Genomic DNA, 13,388 nt, shown 5'->3' with positions numbered 1-13,388 from the left:
AGTGCATATTTGTGGGTCAGCAAAAAAAAAAAGAAAAACTGCATATCTTGCATCTTATCTTCACACTACTCCGTCTCTCTATCCCCTCCTCTCTTGCTCTCAGAACGTATCTTCGAGGATCACGAGAACCTGGTGGAGAATCTGCTGAACTGGACCCGCGACAGCCACAACAAGCTGATGTTCATCGAGCGCATCGAGAAATACGCCCTTTTCAAAAACCCACAGGTGACCCATCCACTGCGGTTCAACACACGCGCGTCAGAGCTAGGGCAGATCATCTCGATTCTCGATAGTCGCCGCTTCAGAGATTTAAATGCGGAGAGCGTATGCTTCATACACAAACACATTGTTTATGCATGCTGAGTGACTGCACAGCCCACGGAGCCGACGAGTGAACAAGGGAGTGTGTTTGTGTAGGAGAGTTAGAAGTAGGTCAAAGCTCTAAAGCGAGTAAAGGTGAATAATTTATGTAACATAAGACAAGGTGAGCCACCGACTTTAACCCCCCCCCCTCTCCTTTCCTCCTCGTCCTCTCTTCACTTCACTCTTCTTCTCAATCATTTCTAGAACTATTTGCTGGGGCGGAAGGAGACATCAGAAATGGCAGACCGCAATAAAGAGGCGCTATTAGAGGTGAGATTATTCACAAGGACAACTACAGGAGGATTTCTCACAAGATTAACTTTTAACATCAATGTTTGCTTGTGTGTGTGTGTGTGTGTGTGTGTGTGTGTGTGTGTGTGTGTGTGTGTGTGTGTGTGTGTGTGTGTGTGTGTGTGTGTGTGTGTGTGTGTGTGTGTGTGTGTGTGTGTGTGTGTGTGTGTGTGTGTGTGTGTGTGTGTGTGTGTGTGTGTGTGTGTGTCAGGAGTGTTTCTGTGGCGGCACAGTGTCCGTGCCAGAGATTGAGGGCATCCTGTGGCTGAAGGAGGACGGGAAGAAGTCGTGGAAGAAGCGTTACTTCCTCCTCAGGGCTTCGGGGATCTACTATGTCCCAAAGGGCAAAGCCAAGGTCAGTAAGACGTGCGGTGGTGGACCGTTGGCAACACAGTCATCCTAATTCAGACATGATGATGATAACGAAGCACAGAAATGTGGGTCGAGGTTATGAGAACCAGACTTGCACAGTGTGGTATTTCCTGTTTTTGGGCCTAATCACTGCACAAGAGTTGCACAACCCGTCGTGTGCTCTATTTTTAGCACCGTCATCCTCTGGAGTCATTTTCACACTGTAACACTATTTTTTTTTTTTTGCACGGTCTTCAGCAACACCACATTAGCGGTGGCTGCATCACTCGAGGCCTGTAGTTAATCATTTCGTTGCCTCCAATCTGTGAGCTAAAAAAAAAAGTAGGTTGAGTCCTACAGTCAATTATAGCTCCAGCTGAGGCATTGAATAAAGCCCTGTACATTTCATTTAAACCTGTGTAATTACCATCAAAAAACATGTGCACACAACACTATAGATTGTCCTATTGTAATTATTTAAGGCAAACTTTGACAATGAATTTGTTTTCTAGACTTTAACCTTGCAATTTCCCATGCATTGATGTCTGCAGCCTCATTCAGCCTTGGTCCTTTTTCGTTGATCAGCCATGTGTGAAAGTCTCCCGTATCTCCCTCTCTGCAGGCCTCCAGAGATCTTGTGTGCTTCCTGCAGTTGGACCACGTTAACGTGTATTACGGCCAGGACTACCGCAGCAAATACAAGGCGCCTACTGACTACTGCCTGGCCCTGAAGGTGAAGCCTTGGGCGCAGCAGCCGACATAAAGCATGTTAGCATAGACACTGAGCAAGTGTAAACTTCTCGTCCTGTGAATACATTTAAAATAGGTTGGAATGTGTTAAGTGTTTTGTCATTGTCCTGAGAGACTGCCTCATCAGAAAATACCTCCTCGTATTGCAAGTAAATTAGATTAGTTTAATTTGATTTGATGGCCATTTAATAAGCACAAAGTGGATAGAGCGTTATACATTATCTTTTCATTACGAGGGAGATTCATTTTTTCCCCCCTCTGCACATTTGAGGCATTTGTTGACAGTAAAGCATATATTTATTTATTTTTTTATTTATTTTTGCAGCACCCACAAATCCAGAAGAAGTCGCAGTACATCAAGTATCTGTGCTGTGACGATGTCAGGACCCTGCACCAATGGGTGAATGGTATTCGAATCGCCAAGGTAGGTCTCAACCTGGGCTCCTGTTTTTTTTTCAGTCGACAACAAAGGGAGATGATCTTCTTAATTCCGCGCCTTTGTCTTCTTTACCTTAAGTATGGAAAGCAGCTTTATGTGAACTACCAGGAAGCCATGAAGAGGACAGAGGCGGCCTATGATTGGTCCTCTCTCTCCACCTCCAGCATCCGATCAGGCTCCAGCTCTGCCAGCATACCTGGTCAGTTCACTGCTTACTCAGTCCTTGGCACCCATGTAACGGGTTTAGTGGAGAATCTGTGACCAACCACAAAATTGAATGATATAATGTTGTAATACTTTTCATGCATTATACTTCTTTCAGACTGGCTAACTGTCATGTATGTGTGCTTCCAGAGTCCCAGTCTAATCACTCAGGACATTCAGACAGTGGTGTGGACACGGGCTCCTCTCACGGCCGGTCCCAGAGTGTGGTCAGCTCTATTTTCTCTGAGGCCTGGAAGAGAGGTACCCAGATCGAAGAAAACTCTAAGGTGTGACTTGCTAAATTATTTCTAGTTGGATTAAAAAAAAATTGTGTCTCTCTTTGCTGTGCTAACACACATTCTCTTCCTAGCAGATGAGAATGGAGGCATCCAGAGGAGCCACGCTGCCACATGCTTCCCACAGTCACCGGCATCACAGCCAGCACTCAGTTGACCACCCAGCGCTGACGCCTCCACCCCTACCTCAGCCCCAACCACAACAACAGCCCCCACCACAGCCTCAGCATCCACCAGTGCACCCCCAGGCACTGATCCAGCAGCAGCATCCTCCCCATCCTCAGTCTCCTCAACAGGCCCTGCAGCCACCACCCCAGTCGCCTCAGCGCCCTCAGCCGCCGCCGCAGTCGCCTCAGCGCCCTCAGCCGCCACCACAGTCCCCACAACAGCAGCAACAGCAGCAACAGCCGCAGCCCATCGGCGGCTACAACCACATGCCTGCACAACAGCAACCACAGCCGCAGCCCATCAGCAGCTACAACCACATGTCTGCACAACAGCAACAGCAGCAACAGCCGCAGCCCATCGGCAGCTACAACCACATGCCTGCACAACAGCAGCAACAGCAGCAACAGCCGCAGCCCAACAGCAACTACAACCACATGTCCGCGCAACAGCAACAGCAGCAACAGCCGCAGCCCATCGGCAGCTACAGCCGCATGCTTGCACAACAGCAGCCACAGCCGCAGCCCATCAGCAGCTACAACCACATCCACATGTCCGCACAACAGCAACAGCAACAGCAGCAACAGCCGCACCCCAACAGCGGCTACAACCACATGCCTGCACAACAGCAGCAACAGCCGCAGCCCATCAGCAGCTATAACCACATGTCCGCACAACAGCAACAGCAGCAACAGTCCATCGGCTGCTACAACGACAATGCTGCACAACTGCAGCAACAAGAGGCGCAGCCCATCGGCGGCTACAACCACATGCCTGCACAACAGCAGCAACAGACGGCTCCTCCGCCCCCACCTCCTCCACCACCGCCACCTCCCCCTCCCCCACCCCCGGTTCAGATGGTGTCACACCACTCACCGGGTCTCACCATGTACAAGTTCAGCACGATCACCAGGCTGCAGGCCAATCAGCACAAGCCGCCCAGTCACCTCCACGCTCAGCAGGTTCTGCCCCCGGCTCCGACACCGCCTGCGGCTCAAGTGTCCGTCAGACCCAATGTCAATCACATTGCTGCAAGGACTAATGTCCCGCCTCCACCTCCTCCTCCTCCTCCCCCACCGCCGTCCATGCCCACCCCAGGGTCAGCCATGGCGGTGTTGAGCCTGGGCCCTCCCAGCCCAGCCGCCCCCCCTGCCTTCGTTCCTCCGCCCCCAGCACCTCCCTCTGCTCCGCAGACCAATGGACTAGCATTTCCTCCTCCTCCCCCTCCGCCGCCGCCCGCACCGGCTCCCATCAGCCAGCCTGTTTACCCCAACGTGCTGAAGCAGGCACTGAAGGAAAGGTTTCCAAGCCCGCCACGGGACCTCCCGTCTCCAAACAGCGACCTTGATGAGTCCCCGCCGCCTGCCCCTGCTCCACCACCGCCGCCTCCTCCACCTCCACCGCCGCCACCCCCTCCTCCTCCTCCCCAACAGTTCTCAGTGCCGGCCCAGTTTCCACCCCCTCCCGCGCCACCACCAGCGCCACCCAAATCCTTCACCCCAGGCTTTGTCCCTCATACTGCTCCCAAGCCCATGACACCTGTCTCACCGTTCCCTCCTGCCCCACCCCCTGCTGTCTGTCGGGGCCAAACCCCGCCACCACCTCCACCCCCTCCTCCAGCTGCACCCCTGAAGAAGCAGTTCAGCCTCCAGGCGGGCCACAACTCCGGCCACCCCCCTCCGACTCTGCCCAAGCAGCACAGCCTGTCTAAACCTCCCATGTCTACTGGAGCCCCGCCCACCATGTCTTTAGTGAAACAACTAGCGAGTCAGTTTCCTGGAGCATCATCCCAAGTAGGCAATCACTCAGAGGGCCCCAAGCCCCCCCTTTCCCCCCCTGCAGTCAAGACCAAACCAAGATGGCAGCCTGGTGGAGGCCAGCAGCTTCAGTCTCCGGAGTTCCCTCCTCCTCCTCCGGACGGCAATGCCGGCTTCCCTGCTGCACCTCCTCCTCCGCCACCTCCCCCAGCACCTGTTACTGGCCCGACTCCACCCCCTCCTCCCCTCCCTCCTGGAGACCTGGGCTCCCCCACGAGGAGGTCGCCCTCTAGCTTCTCCAATTTTGGAGGCAAGAAACCTCCTCCTACCCCCCAGAGGAACTCCAGCATCAAGTCCAATGACTCCTATGAGGAATCCAGGAGGAACTTGCTCAGCAAGTTTGCTCCGCAGAGCAAAACCCCTCCTTCGTCCCCATGCCCCTCCTCCTACTCCAGTGGTTCTCCTTCCAAGGACCACTCAGCCGGACCCCCTGCTCCCCCGAAACCAGGCAAGCTCAACCTGGCCAACTTGCCCATGGCACTCCAGGCCAAAGTGAGCCAGGCAAAGCAGTCCAGTGGCGACTTCCCTTCCCCACCACCAGAGTGTGCCTACTTCCCACCCCCTCCCCCGGCCACAGAGCTCTTCCCCCCTCCTCCACCTCCTGGTGATGCCCCCAGCGGAGGTCCTCCTCGGGTGGCCGTGGTCAATCCACAGCCCCAGGCTCCCCCTCCTCCGCCGCCTGTCCCCCTGGTCAGCAGCTCAACGTGGGGAAAGAGCTCCCTGAAAAAGACTCCTCTGCCCACACTTGTGCGGCGTAATAACACCACCCCGGAGCCCCCGCCTCTCTCACCACCTCCACCCACCTCCCCAAAGGGCAGCTCGGGCCAGCCCAATTTCCTGGACGATCTCCACCGGACACTGAAGCGAAAGTCGGTGGGTCGGCAGGGTTCTCTCAACTCCGCCGGCCTCTCGGGCAAGTTGGAACCCGCCGGGACCATGGACGACATGGCGCTGCCCCCGCCACCCCCTGAGCTGCTCCTGGACCAAGGGAAGCAAAGCAACGGAGGAAACGGCGGCTACATGTCGGGAAACATCTCAGGCTATGCAACGCTACGACGAGGACCCCCGCCTGCACCACCCAAACGTGGGGACCTCACCAAACTTACTTGAGAGTGTTGAACTTGAAGATCAGGACGTGATGAAGACGGATGAACAGACAGTGAGAGAATATATGGAAGTGAACATTCATAAGTGAACTGGGAGCCAAATCCTGGATACCTTCTGTCCTCTTGGGATCACATAAATAAGACGACTGTGTGTATATTAAAACCCAAACCAGACCGCGGTCAGTAAGTGTTTGCTAATTATCGCTTCTTTTTTTTTACTTGCTCGGTGTTCTGGATCAGTGGGTTTACAATATTGGGACAATTAAGACTGGAGCTGGGTAAGTTTGAAGTCACAGAAAAGATGGTCTTAATCTTCTGCGATTGTCTAAACTCTCTGGAACATACTGTGTAGCCCTGTATTGTAACTCCCCCCCTCCCTTGCTGGTACACCAAGCACTAAGATTTGTGCAAACGTTACTGGATCCAGATCTGAGCCAAACCACGTATCCGCTTCTTTGCCATAAGTTTGTGCCACGAACTGAAGACAAAAAAAGAGCAAAACAAAACAAAAAACCATCAGGATCCTTCTGCTTTGGTACTGCATGGACCTCCTGTACAACAAGCTGTAAAACACCAAGCTGTTCCGGTGTGTGTGCATGTGTGTGTGCGTGTGTGAGAGGGAGAGACTGAATATGCACACGTGCATTGTGCGCATGCATGTGTGTGTGATTATATGGTGGCAAAATAGTTCATCACTAGGGAAGGCCTTTGTGGAGCGCTTTGCTTTTTTTTAATGAAATTATTTAATGATTGACAAATGGAAGGATTTTTTTTGTGTCTTAATGAAGTCTGGAGAGGAACAAAACAATAGGGCACAATGGAATGTATATGGAAGGCATATTTACAAAAACAAAACAATGAATTAACAACTGCTAAAAAAAAAAAGAAAGGCTAAAAATCTGTTATCTTCACTTCTGGACTGTTTCACCACGTGACAGATGCAAATCAGAAGGAAGCCTCGTCCCCAAAGTCTTGCACAGAAGTCAAAGCAGAAAGGAGATTTTCTTCCAGAGTCTGTGCAACTGGAGGAAGACAGAATACGTTACTTTTAATTTAATACAAAATTATGATATGATGGACTTGTGTAAATGGAGAGGAAAGGCCCGTGGCGGTGTGTCTTTGTGGGCTGTGTGTAATTTCCCTGTTGCGTCGGCTTGATTTCGGACCTTGTGCTTCAGTTTGCATCTGTGCAGCTGCGGTCCTCTCCCTCATGCCTTTCTTGGATCGCAATCCATGCAAGTACTGATTGGATTCAGCCATGTGAAGTAAACACACCTCATCCACATTGGTCGATCAGAGGTTAATGTACAGAGCCGTTAAATCCGTGTGTAGTCAGTATAACAGAAATCATCCGAGAGGCAATAGACTGAATGTTGCTTTCAACTTTGTGTCCCATCGTGTCTGGTTTCCTCATTGTGCCATTACTGCTTCAGAACCTTATTGCACAGGCACTAAGGTTATCTCTTTCATTTTTTTTATTATTTTAATCCTCAGAGTGGAACATGAAGGTTTTTTTTTAATTTCTAGCAGCGACGCCTTCATTTTTAAGGGTGCTCTGCTATTTCCCTCGAGGAAAACTCATTCTCAGCATGTCCCCCTTGTGTGCCAGGATGACATATCATTAATATTTCACACCATTTAAACTGGTTTTAAATTGGCTGTAGTGTGCAACTGTGTGCTGTGTGGATATTGGTTTGACATGATGAGAGCTCGGAGGAGATCTTTAATATCCATGTTGGATTTCCAAACAAGGCTGCGTTGCTTTAAACATGGTGTTGTTTTGTCCTACTCTCGTCACAGTCGGCGTACCATTTCTTTTTTTTTCTAACTGAATATCATCATCCGTGACTGGAGTGTTTGCTACAGTACAAGTATGTAAGTTATTGATGTCCTGATGTGAACACGCTGGGGCCAAATGAAGTGAAGAAAAGAAAAAACGGTCGCGGAATGAGAGTAAAAATGTGTCCTCCTGCATATAAAACTGAAAATCACAATATAAATGTTCAAATCAGACCTCAACCTGCCTCAGAGTCGTTTATTGGAACGATGTGTGTGTGTGTGTGTGTGTGTGTTGCGTGTGTGTTTTGCCTGGAACATCTGGAGGAGTCCTCACCGTGATCCTCCCAGTTCATGTGCTAAGGGTCAGAATGGGAACAGCATCTGTTTTGAGCGATGGAGCTCACACTCCCTCTAGTGGTTTTATCCTTCACTTCACATTTTTAACATCTTTTTGTATGCAAATATAGTAACTTAAAATATGGGTTATTTATTGAACGCAGAACTCCAAATGTTACTGATCAGCTAGGAAAAAAATGGGAATAAAATATGCACACAAAAGAATCATTTTTAATTCAATTTGTTTTCCGGTCAGCACCTAAATGTTTCCAGAGTGAGTCCACCCCCCCTTCACACCAGGAAGTTGCTGAAAGTGTCTCCTCTTGGCTGCACGTCCACTGGCTGTCTGTGCAGGGAGTGAGCAGGCTGGATGGAAGGAGGAGGAGGAGCAGGTGCAGAGGGAGCTGGGACTGTTGAAAGACGATGGTTCTCTGGTCAGTTGACGTCTTGCTGAATATATATCACGGGTGGATGTATATACTGTAATCTTTGTTTTTGAAGAAGCAGAGGCTTTTCTCACAAGGTGTTGAGGAATTGAACCACATCAGTAACTCACTGTACTGCACCATCACTAGCTCAAACCTACCTCTGTTTGCAAAGGGGATGTTGAACTGGTGTCTCCCTCTCGAGGATATCTGTGGAATCAAAAAGCCAAGACTTTATTAGTTCAGGACATCCATTCTACTGTTACTGAATTGATTGGAAGCCACAGATTTTCCACCTCTATTTATGAAGGTTAGTCTGTAGCCAGTTTAACTTGCTATAACTCTCCCCCTCACCTCCTCGCTGGAGCTGGAGCTGGAGTCGCTGTCATGGCCACATTTAAGAGAGAGCACCTGGGCCGAGGTGGCCGACATCCTCAGCCGACCGGAGCAGGTGAAAGTGGGCTGAAATCAAAACAGGGTGGTGGTGGTGATGGTTTATTTAATGTCCGGTGTAATATCAAATATCTTTTTGCGTATTTGTTACTGCTGGTTTGGGCTTTACAAAGATCAAAGGTCACTGTCCCACTGCATCATGGCAGAGCAAACATAGTATTTCGACAAATCCTGTCCTAGTACATTGGTGCCAATGTAAACAACTGGGCTGCGTTAAGCCTGTCGACACGTGTCCTGCCCAGAATCTGGATATCAAGCCACACACCAGGCCTCGGAGCACAATTTTTCTCCACATATTTTGTCTCACATGGCACCAGATGTAGATAAACCATATTGATATTTTTTTTGTTGTTGCCCCGGATAACATTAACCGTCTCACCACAAAGAAGCCGGGTCGGAAGGCACATGTCTGCGGGTCGCTCCCGGACGCCGTCGCGCACTCTGTCTCTTTGATGCCAAATACCATCAGCAGGTCAGCGGTGTTCAGGCCCACGGGAACAACCTGGCACACGTGACATTTATCATAAGCCACCGAATAACGCAGATCTCCTATTACCAATTTAAATACCATCCACCACATTTATTACTACCTGGAAATGCAGTTGTGAAAAACAGACAACAGTATATCTCAAACGTGCACACTCACCCTTGTGACGGAGGCTTGTGTCACCCGGTAAAGATGGCTGCCGGCGTACACAGAGTTGACCTTTACCAGAGCTGCTCCGAGACCCCTGTGTGACATGGACTCCAGCTCTGAGCTGTACAGTGGCACGCCTGCGAGGTCAAAGGGCACAGATGTGGACAAGCGGTCACTGCAGTTACTTTACCTCAGTTTGTGATCCAAACTGAGGGGCCACTTACCCGAGCATCGGAGCGACTGCAGCAGGGCCACGAGGAGCACGTACGGCCTCATGTCGACTAGCACCAGACCAAAGTACCTCGGGGCTTTGTTGGCCTCCCTCTAAATAGATTCAACTTTTGTCCTGACACCCCTATGCACCGCCTCTTACCCTCCATAACCCCTAAAAGACAGGAAAAAAATCCTGCCAATGTTGTCTGTTCTGCCTCCTTCATGGAACAGCTCTTACTTAACATTTGTTGACCAACGGGCTCCTACGTGAACACATTATTTACTAAGTTCTTGCTGCCTGATGTTTTTTCAGGGGCTTTAATATTTCATGTTTACCGATCGGTTAAATTCAATCAATAAGAGCAGCCCTTTTAAAGGCACTTAAAGCCATTAAAAATTGACCTTAATGAGTTGAATGTTGGTTGTGAATCAATAAGGTAATGTGTCGGGGAAAAAATAATGTCACTTTTTTTTTTTTTTTACAATTTTTACACTGTTCTGCACAGCTGAGGTCAAAGTGGGGCCGTCCGTCTCTGCTCTACCCTCCTTCCTCTGGACACTGACCTCTCTCTCCCTGTCTGCCCGGCTCATTTCAACATCGGTCCAGCTTTAATCATTTGCTACTGCGAGCCAAACTCAAACGGAGCAGAATAACAAACGGTTCTTGGGTGTAACTTTTTTTATCGTCTAATCCAGATTACAGTTTATTTACAAGCAACTACAGTTTACTCCCCCGTCATATCTTTATTTCGTTCAGCAATATCAAAAATACTTCACATTTTGGGCGGGTGAAGATAACCTTAACACAATTCAGCTGTCTACAAGAAATAATTTGTTCCCCTTTTTTTACACCACATTAAATATTATACTCTCTTGATAATCACTTTTTTAACAGAAGTGGAACTACTGACTAAGTAATGTATCTTCTGTAAAAATACAGCAACTGTCGTTTCACAGAATAATCCAGTATTTACAAATACAACTCAAGACCGAATCACAGGCTGTGTACCACAGATGATCCATTCTGTCCAGTAGCATCAAAGTAAAGGTATCGAACATCACGTGAACTACACACACACGAGCACAGCGTACACAATGAGCGAGTCCTTCACTCATCGCTCGAGCGTTCCCATCAGAGGCTCCATGGCGGCAAGGAAGCAGGCTTCGAACTCCTGGTCGGAGAAGCGAGCCACCGACTGGCGGCCGTTGCGTCTGAGCTGCAGCCGGCTGGCGGGCGGCATGGCCAGGATCCTCTCGATCGCCTCGGCGTAACCGTCCTCGTCGTCGGCCAGGAAGCCCGTCTGGCCCCCCTCGAAGGGCACCACGATGTCCAGCTGGGGGCCGCCCGACTTGTGCGCCAGAATGACCTTCCCTGCTGCCATACACTCCACAACACCTAGAGGGAGAAAAAAAATGTGTTAGCGCTTTTTAATCGTCAAAAAGGAGTAAAAAAAGTATAAAATAACCTAATTTTGATTACCTATTCCAAAGTGTTCGTTCCACATGGTGTGCAGTCCAATGGTGGCTTCCCCCATCTCCCTCTTCAGCTCCTCAAAAGCCACATTCAGTTTAAACTCAACCTTGTCAGCTACGCCCAGCTCCTGGCACAGCCCCCTCAACAGGAGCACCCTGTCTTCGTCTTCCTGGTTCCTGCATCCTCCGATCAGGACCAGTTTCAGCGCCTCTCCGCCGCCCGCGCCCGCCCTCCTCCTGTCCAACACCTTCTTGAACGCTCTGATCTGCAGCCGGTGGTCCTTCTCGGGCCTGAACTGCGCGACGGACACGATGGAGTGGCACTTCTTGTCGCCGTCCTCTTCGAGCGGGATGTCCAGGAAGGCGCTGACGTCGCAGGGTGGGTAGACCACGTGGGTGCGGTTCGGGGCGCGCCACAGCGTCAGGATGTGGTCCAAGGTCCAGGAGGAGTTGACCATGATGAGGTCGCTGCAGGAGCCGGCCATGCCATAGAGCAGGGCAAACAGGCAGTAGTAGACCACCTTGAAGGCACTCAGGAACAGACTGTTGGTGACGTAGTCAGGGTTGTTGAACCTAGGCCATCAATAGTTTGTTATTTTTGTCATTAGCGGGCATCAGGTGGGAATTATAGATCATTGGTCACTGCTGCAGTTACTCCTTGTCACCAGTAGAGGACGACAAAGGTAATTTTTAATCTAATATATCAAAGGTATATCATATATTTATGATAGGAGTGTAATGATTACCTGGGGTTCCTCTCCCTCACCACAGACAGCATGTCAGTGCTGATGGTGGGATAGTGGACGTAGCTCCCCACGCTGCAGCCTCCCAAGTAGCGGAACAGTGGCAGAGTGAAGGCGTAGCCCATGGAGTCGATGTAGAGGTCCGGGACGAACTCGGTCAGCGCCTCCCATCCCAGAAAAACAGAGCCCACGCTCTGTCCGAGCAGGGTGAAGTGAGGAAACAGGCCGGGCTCCACGAGCAGCCGGTGCCGCAGGAAGACGAACTGGACTGGCCGCGGGAGCGCAATGTTGAAGCGACGCTGCGCTCCGTCCAGAATTTGCTGGCCCGTCACACCCTGGTCGCCTGTGTAGACCACAAAGTTGATGTCTGCGTACCTGCGAAGATGTGGGTTGAATGAGAGCGAGATTTTTAAATAAGCAAAAGCTATTTTGTTAATTTTCTCTCAGATTTGGATGTATATGATGCTGCTATAAAGAAAAAAATCTACCAAGTAAAGCCGAAGGGAGTGGACACGCCAAACTATAAACTAATTAAAGTTAATACTGGGGTTCACCTGTTCTGTAACGCCCTGATGGCACACCAGAGCACCCTCTCTCCCCCGCCGCCGGCGTTGCAGTAGGGGTGGAAGAAGGCCACCGTGGGACGGTTGTCCCGCACCCTGCGGGCGCTCCTGTTGCTCTGCAGCCACAGACGCACGGCCAGCACCAGCAGTACCAGGACGGCGATCAGCAGCACGCACAGGAACACCAGGGGCAGCAGCAGCTTCCATAGCAACCTGCAACACGGGGGATCACGACGACGCAACAACACAATGAGCTGTGGTGGGTTAACAGCAGATCAGCAAACAGAAGAATACAATCAAGAAAAACAATGGGGGTTCACGCAGAAGAGTAAGAAGTAAAAAGTTTCTACTTCAAGAAATACTCTTATGGTTAATAACTGTTATAACATGTATTTATTAAAGAATGAATAAACATCAAAGCAAAAAGCGTCAGCGTGTCTAAGCAGTTACAGTATGATGATATGATGATACTGTAGATGATGGATATTACATGAAAACCGACGAAGTTCACCTTTGTTTTGACATTTATATTATGATAAACAAAGAAAGCCCATTATATTTATCTGAAGACTATAACTGATTGAGATAAATAACATGAAATATCCTCAGTATTTTTTTTTACCAGATCAGCAGCCCAACGTGCAACGAGACTAAGCAAGCTGACTGCGATATTAACAATAACAATAAATGTCTCATCCATCCGTTGAAATCAGTATTTTACCTGGTTACTTCACACAGACAGTGGACGAGTTGGTCGTGGCCCGACATCTTGACAACAACGAATCCAACAACACCTCACCTTTGAACTTGTCACTTGGCTCCGCCCCCTTATTTTTTCCTCTTGTTTTACATTCACCTGGCGCCACCTGCCGCCGCGGAGGTAGAACTGCACCTCCCTTCCCAGCTTCTAATGTCCAACAGTCAAATTATAAAAAGGTTAGGCTGCATTTACTTAGACATTTGTTAGTTGAGGAAAAAATTGTT

General features: G+C 49.7%; 3 protein-coding genes and 1 long non-coding RNA gene across 14 annotated transcripts in view; 1 reads left to right on the top strand and 3 right to left on the bottom strand.

Moving 5' to 3' along the window:
- raph1b (Ras association (RalGDS/AF-6) and pleckstrin homology domains 1b) overlaps window positions 1-7,801 on the top strand; it is a 38,171-nt gene extending 30,370 nt beyond the window's left edge. For 6 of the 7 annotated variants that reach the window (XM_047330675.1, XM_047330689.1, XM_047330683.1 and 3 more), the window contains 8 exons: window positions 104-225; window positions 568-633; window positions 866-1,009; window positions 1,628-1,738; window positions 2,081-2,179; window positions 2,273-2,393; window positions 2,549-2,685; window positions 2,769-7,801. In XM_047330675.1, coding sequence (XP_047186631.1) covers window positions 104-225; window positions 568-633; window positions 866-1,009; window positions 1,628-1,738; window positions 2,081-2,179; window positions 2,273-2,393; window positions 2,549-2,685; window positions 2,769-5,786 — 3,818 coding nt within the window. In that variant the 3' untranslated portion in view covers window positions 5,787-7,801. The remainder of the gene's footprint in view (window positions 1-103; window positions 226-567; window positions 634-865; window positions 1,010-1,627; window positions 1,739-2,080; window positions 2,180-2,272; window positions 2,394-2,548; window positions 2,686-2,768) is intronic. The other variant, XM_047330679.1, reaches the window with a different exon arrangement.
- The window catches only part of LOC118301237, a 1,055,945-nt gene that overhangs the window by 967,693 nt on the left and 74,864 nt on the right, over window positions 1-13,388 (bottom strand). The gene's annotated exons all lie outside the window — the stretch shown is intronic.
- Window positions 8,107-9,786, bottom strand: spp2 (secreted phosphoprotein 2). Its single transcript, XM_035626878.2, has 6 exons — window positions 9,637-9,786; window positions 9,422-9,549; window positions 9,155-9,277; window positions 8,677-8,784; window positions 8,484-8,532; window positions 8,107-8,307 (listed from the first exon to the last, which is right to left on the bottom strand). Exons 1-6 carry the CDS (start codon window positions 9,686-9,688, stop codon window positions 8,189-8,191), a joined length of 579 nt encoding a protein of 192 aa, XP_035482771.1. The 5' UTR covers window positions 9,689-9,786; the 3' UTR covers window positions 8,107-8,188.
- Window positions 10,350-13,276, bottom strand: alg11 (ALG11 alpha-1,2-mannosyltransferase). Its single transcript, XM_035626800.2, has 5 exons — window positions 13,126-13,276; window positions 12,396-12,617; window positions 11,845-12,216; window positions 11,106-11,671; window positions 10,350-11,021 (listed from the first exon to the last, which is right to left on the bottom strand). The coding sequence occupies exons 1-5, from the start codon at window positions 13,170-13,172 to the stop codon at window positions 10,738-10,740; spliced, it is 1,491 nt and encodes a 496-aa protein (XP_035482693.1). The 5' UTR covers window positions 13,173-13,276; the 3' UTR covers window positions 10,350-10,737.

This window comes from Scophthalmus maximus, chromosome 1, assembly GCF_022379125.1.
Source record: "Scophthalmus maximus strain ysfricsl-2021 chromosome 1, ASM2237912v1, whole genome shotgun sequence".
NCBI classification, from domain to species: domain Eukaryota; kingdom Metazoa; phylum Chordata; class Actinopteri; order Pleuronectiformes; family Scophthalmidae; genus Scophthalmus; species Scophthalmus maximus.
The sequence above is the reverse complement of the archived record's forward strand: the minus strand, read 5'-3'. Positions and strand labels throughout refer to the sequence as shown.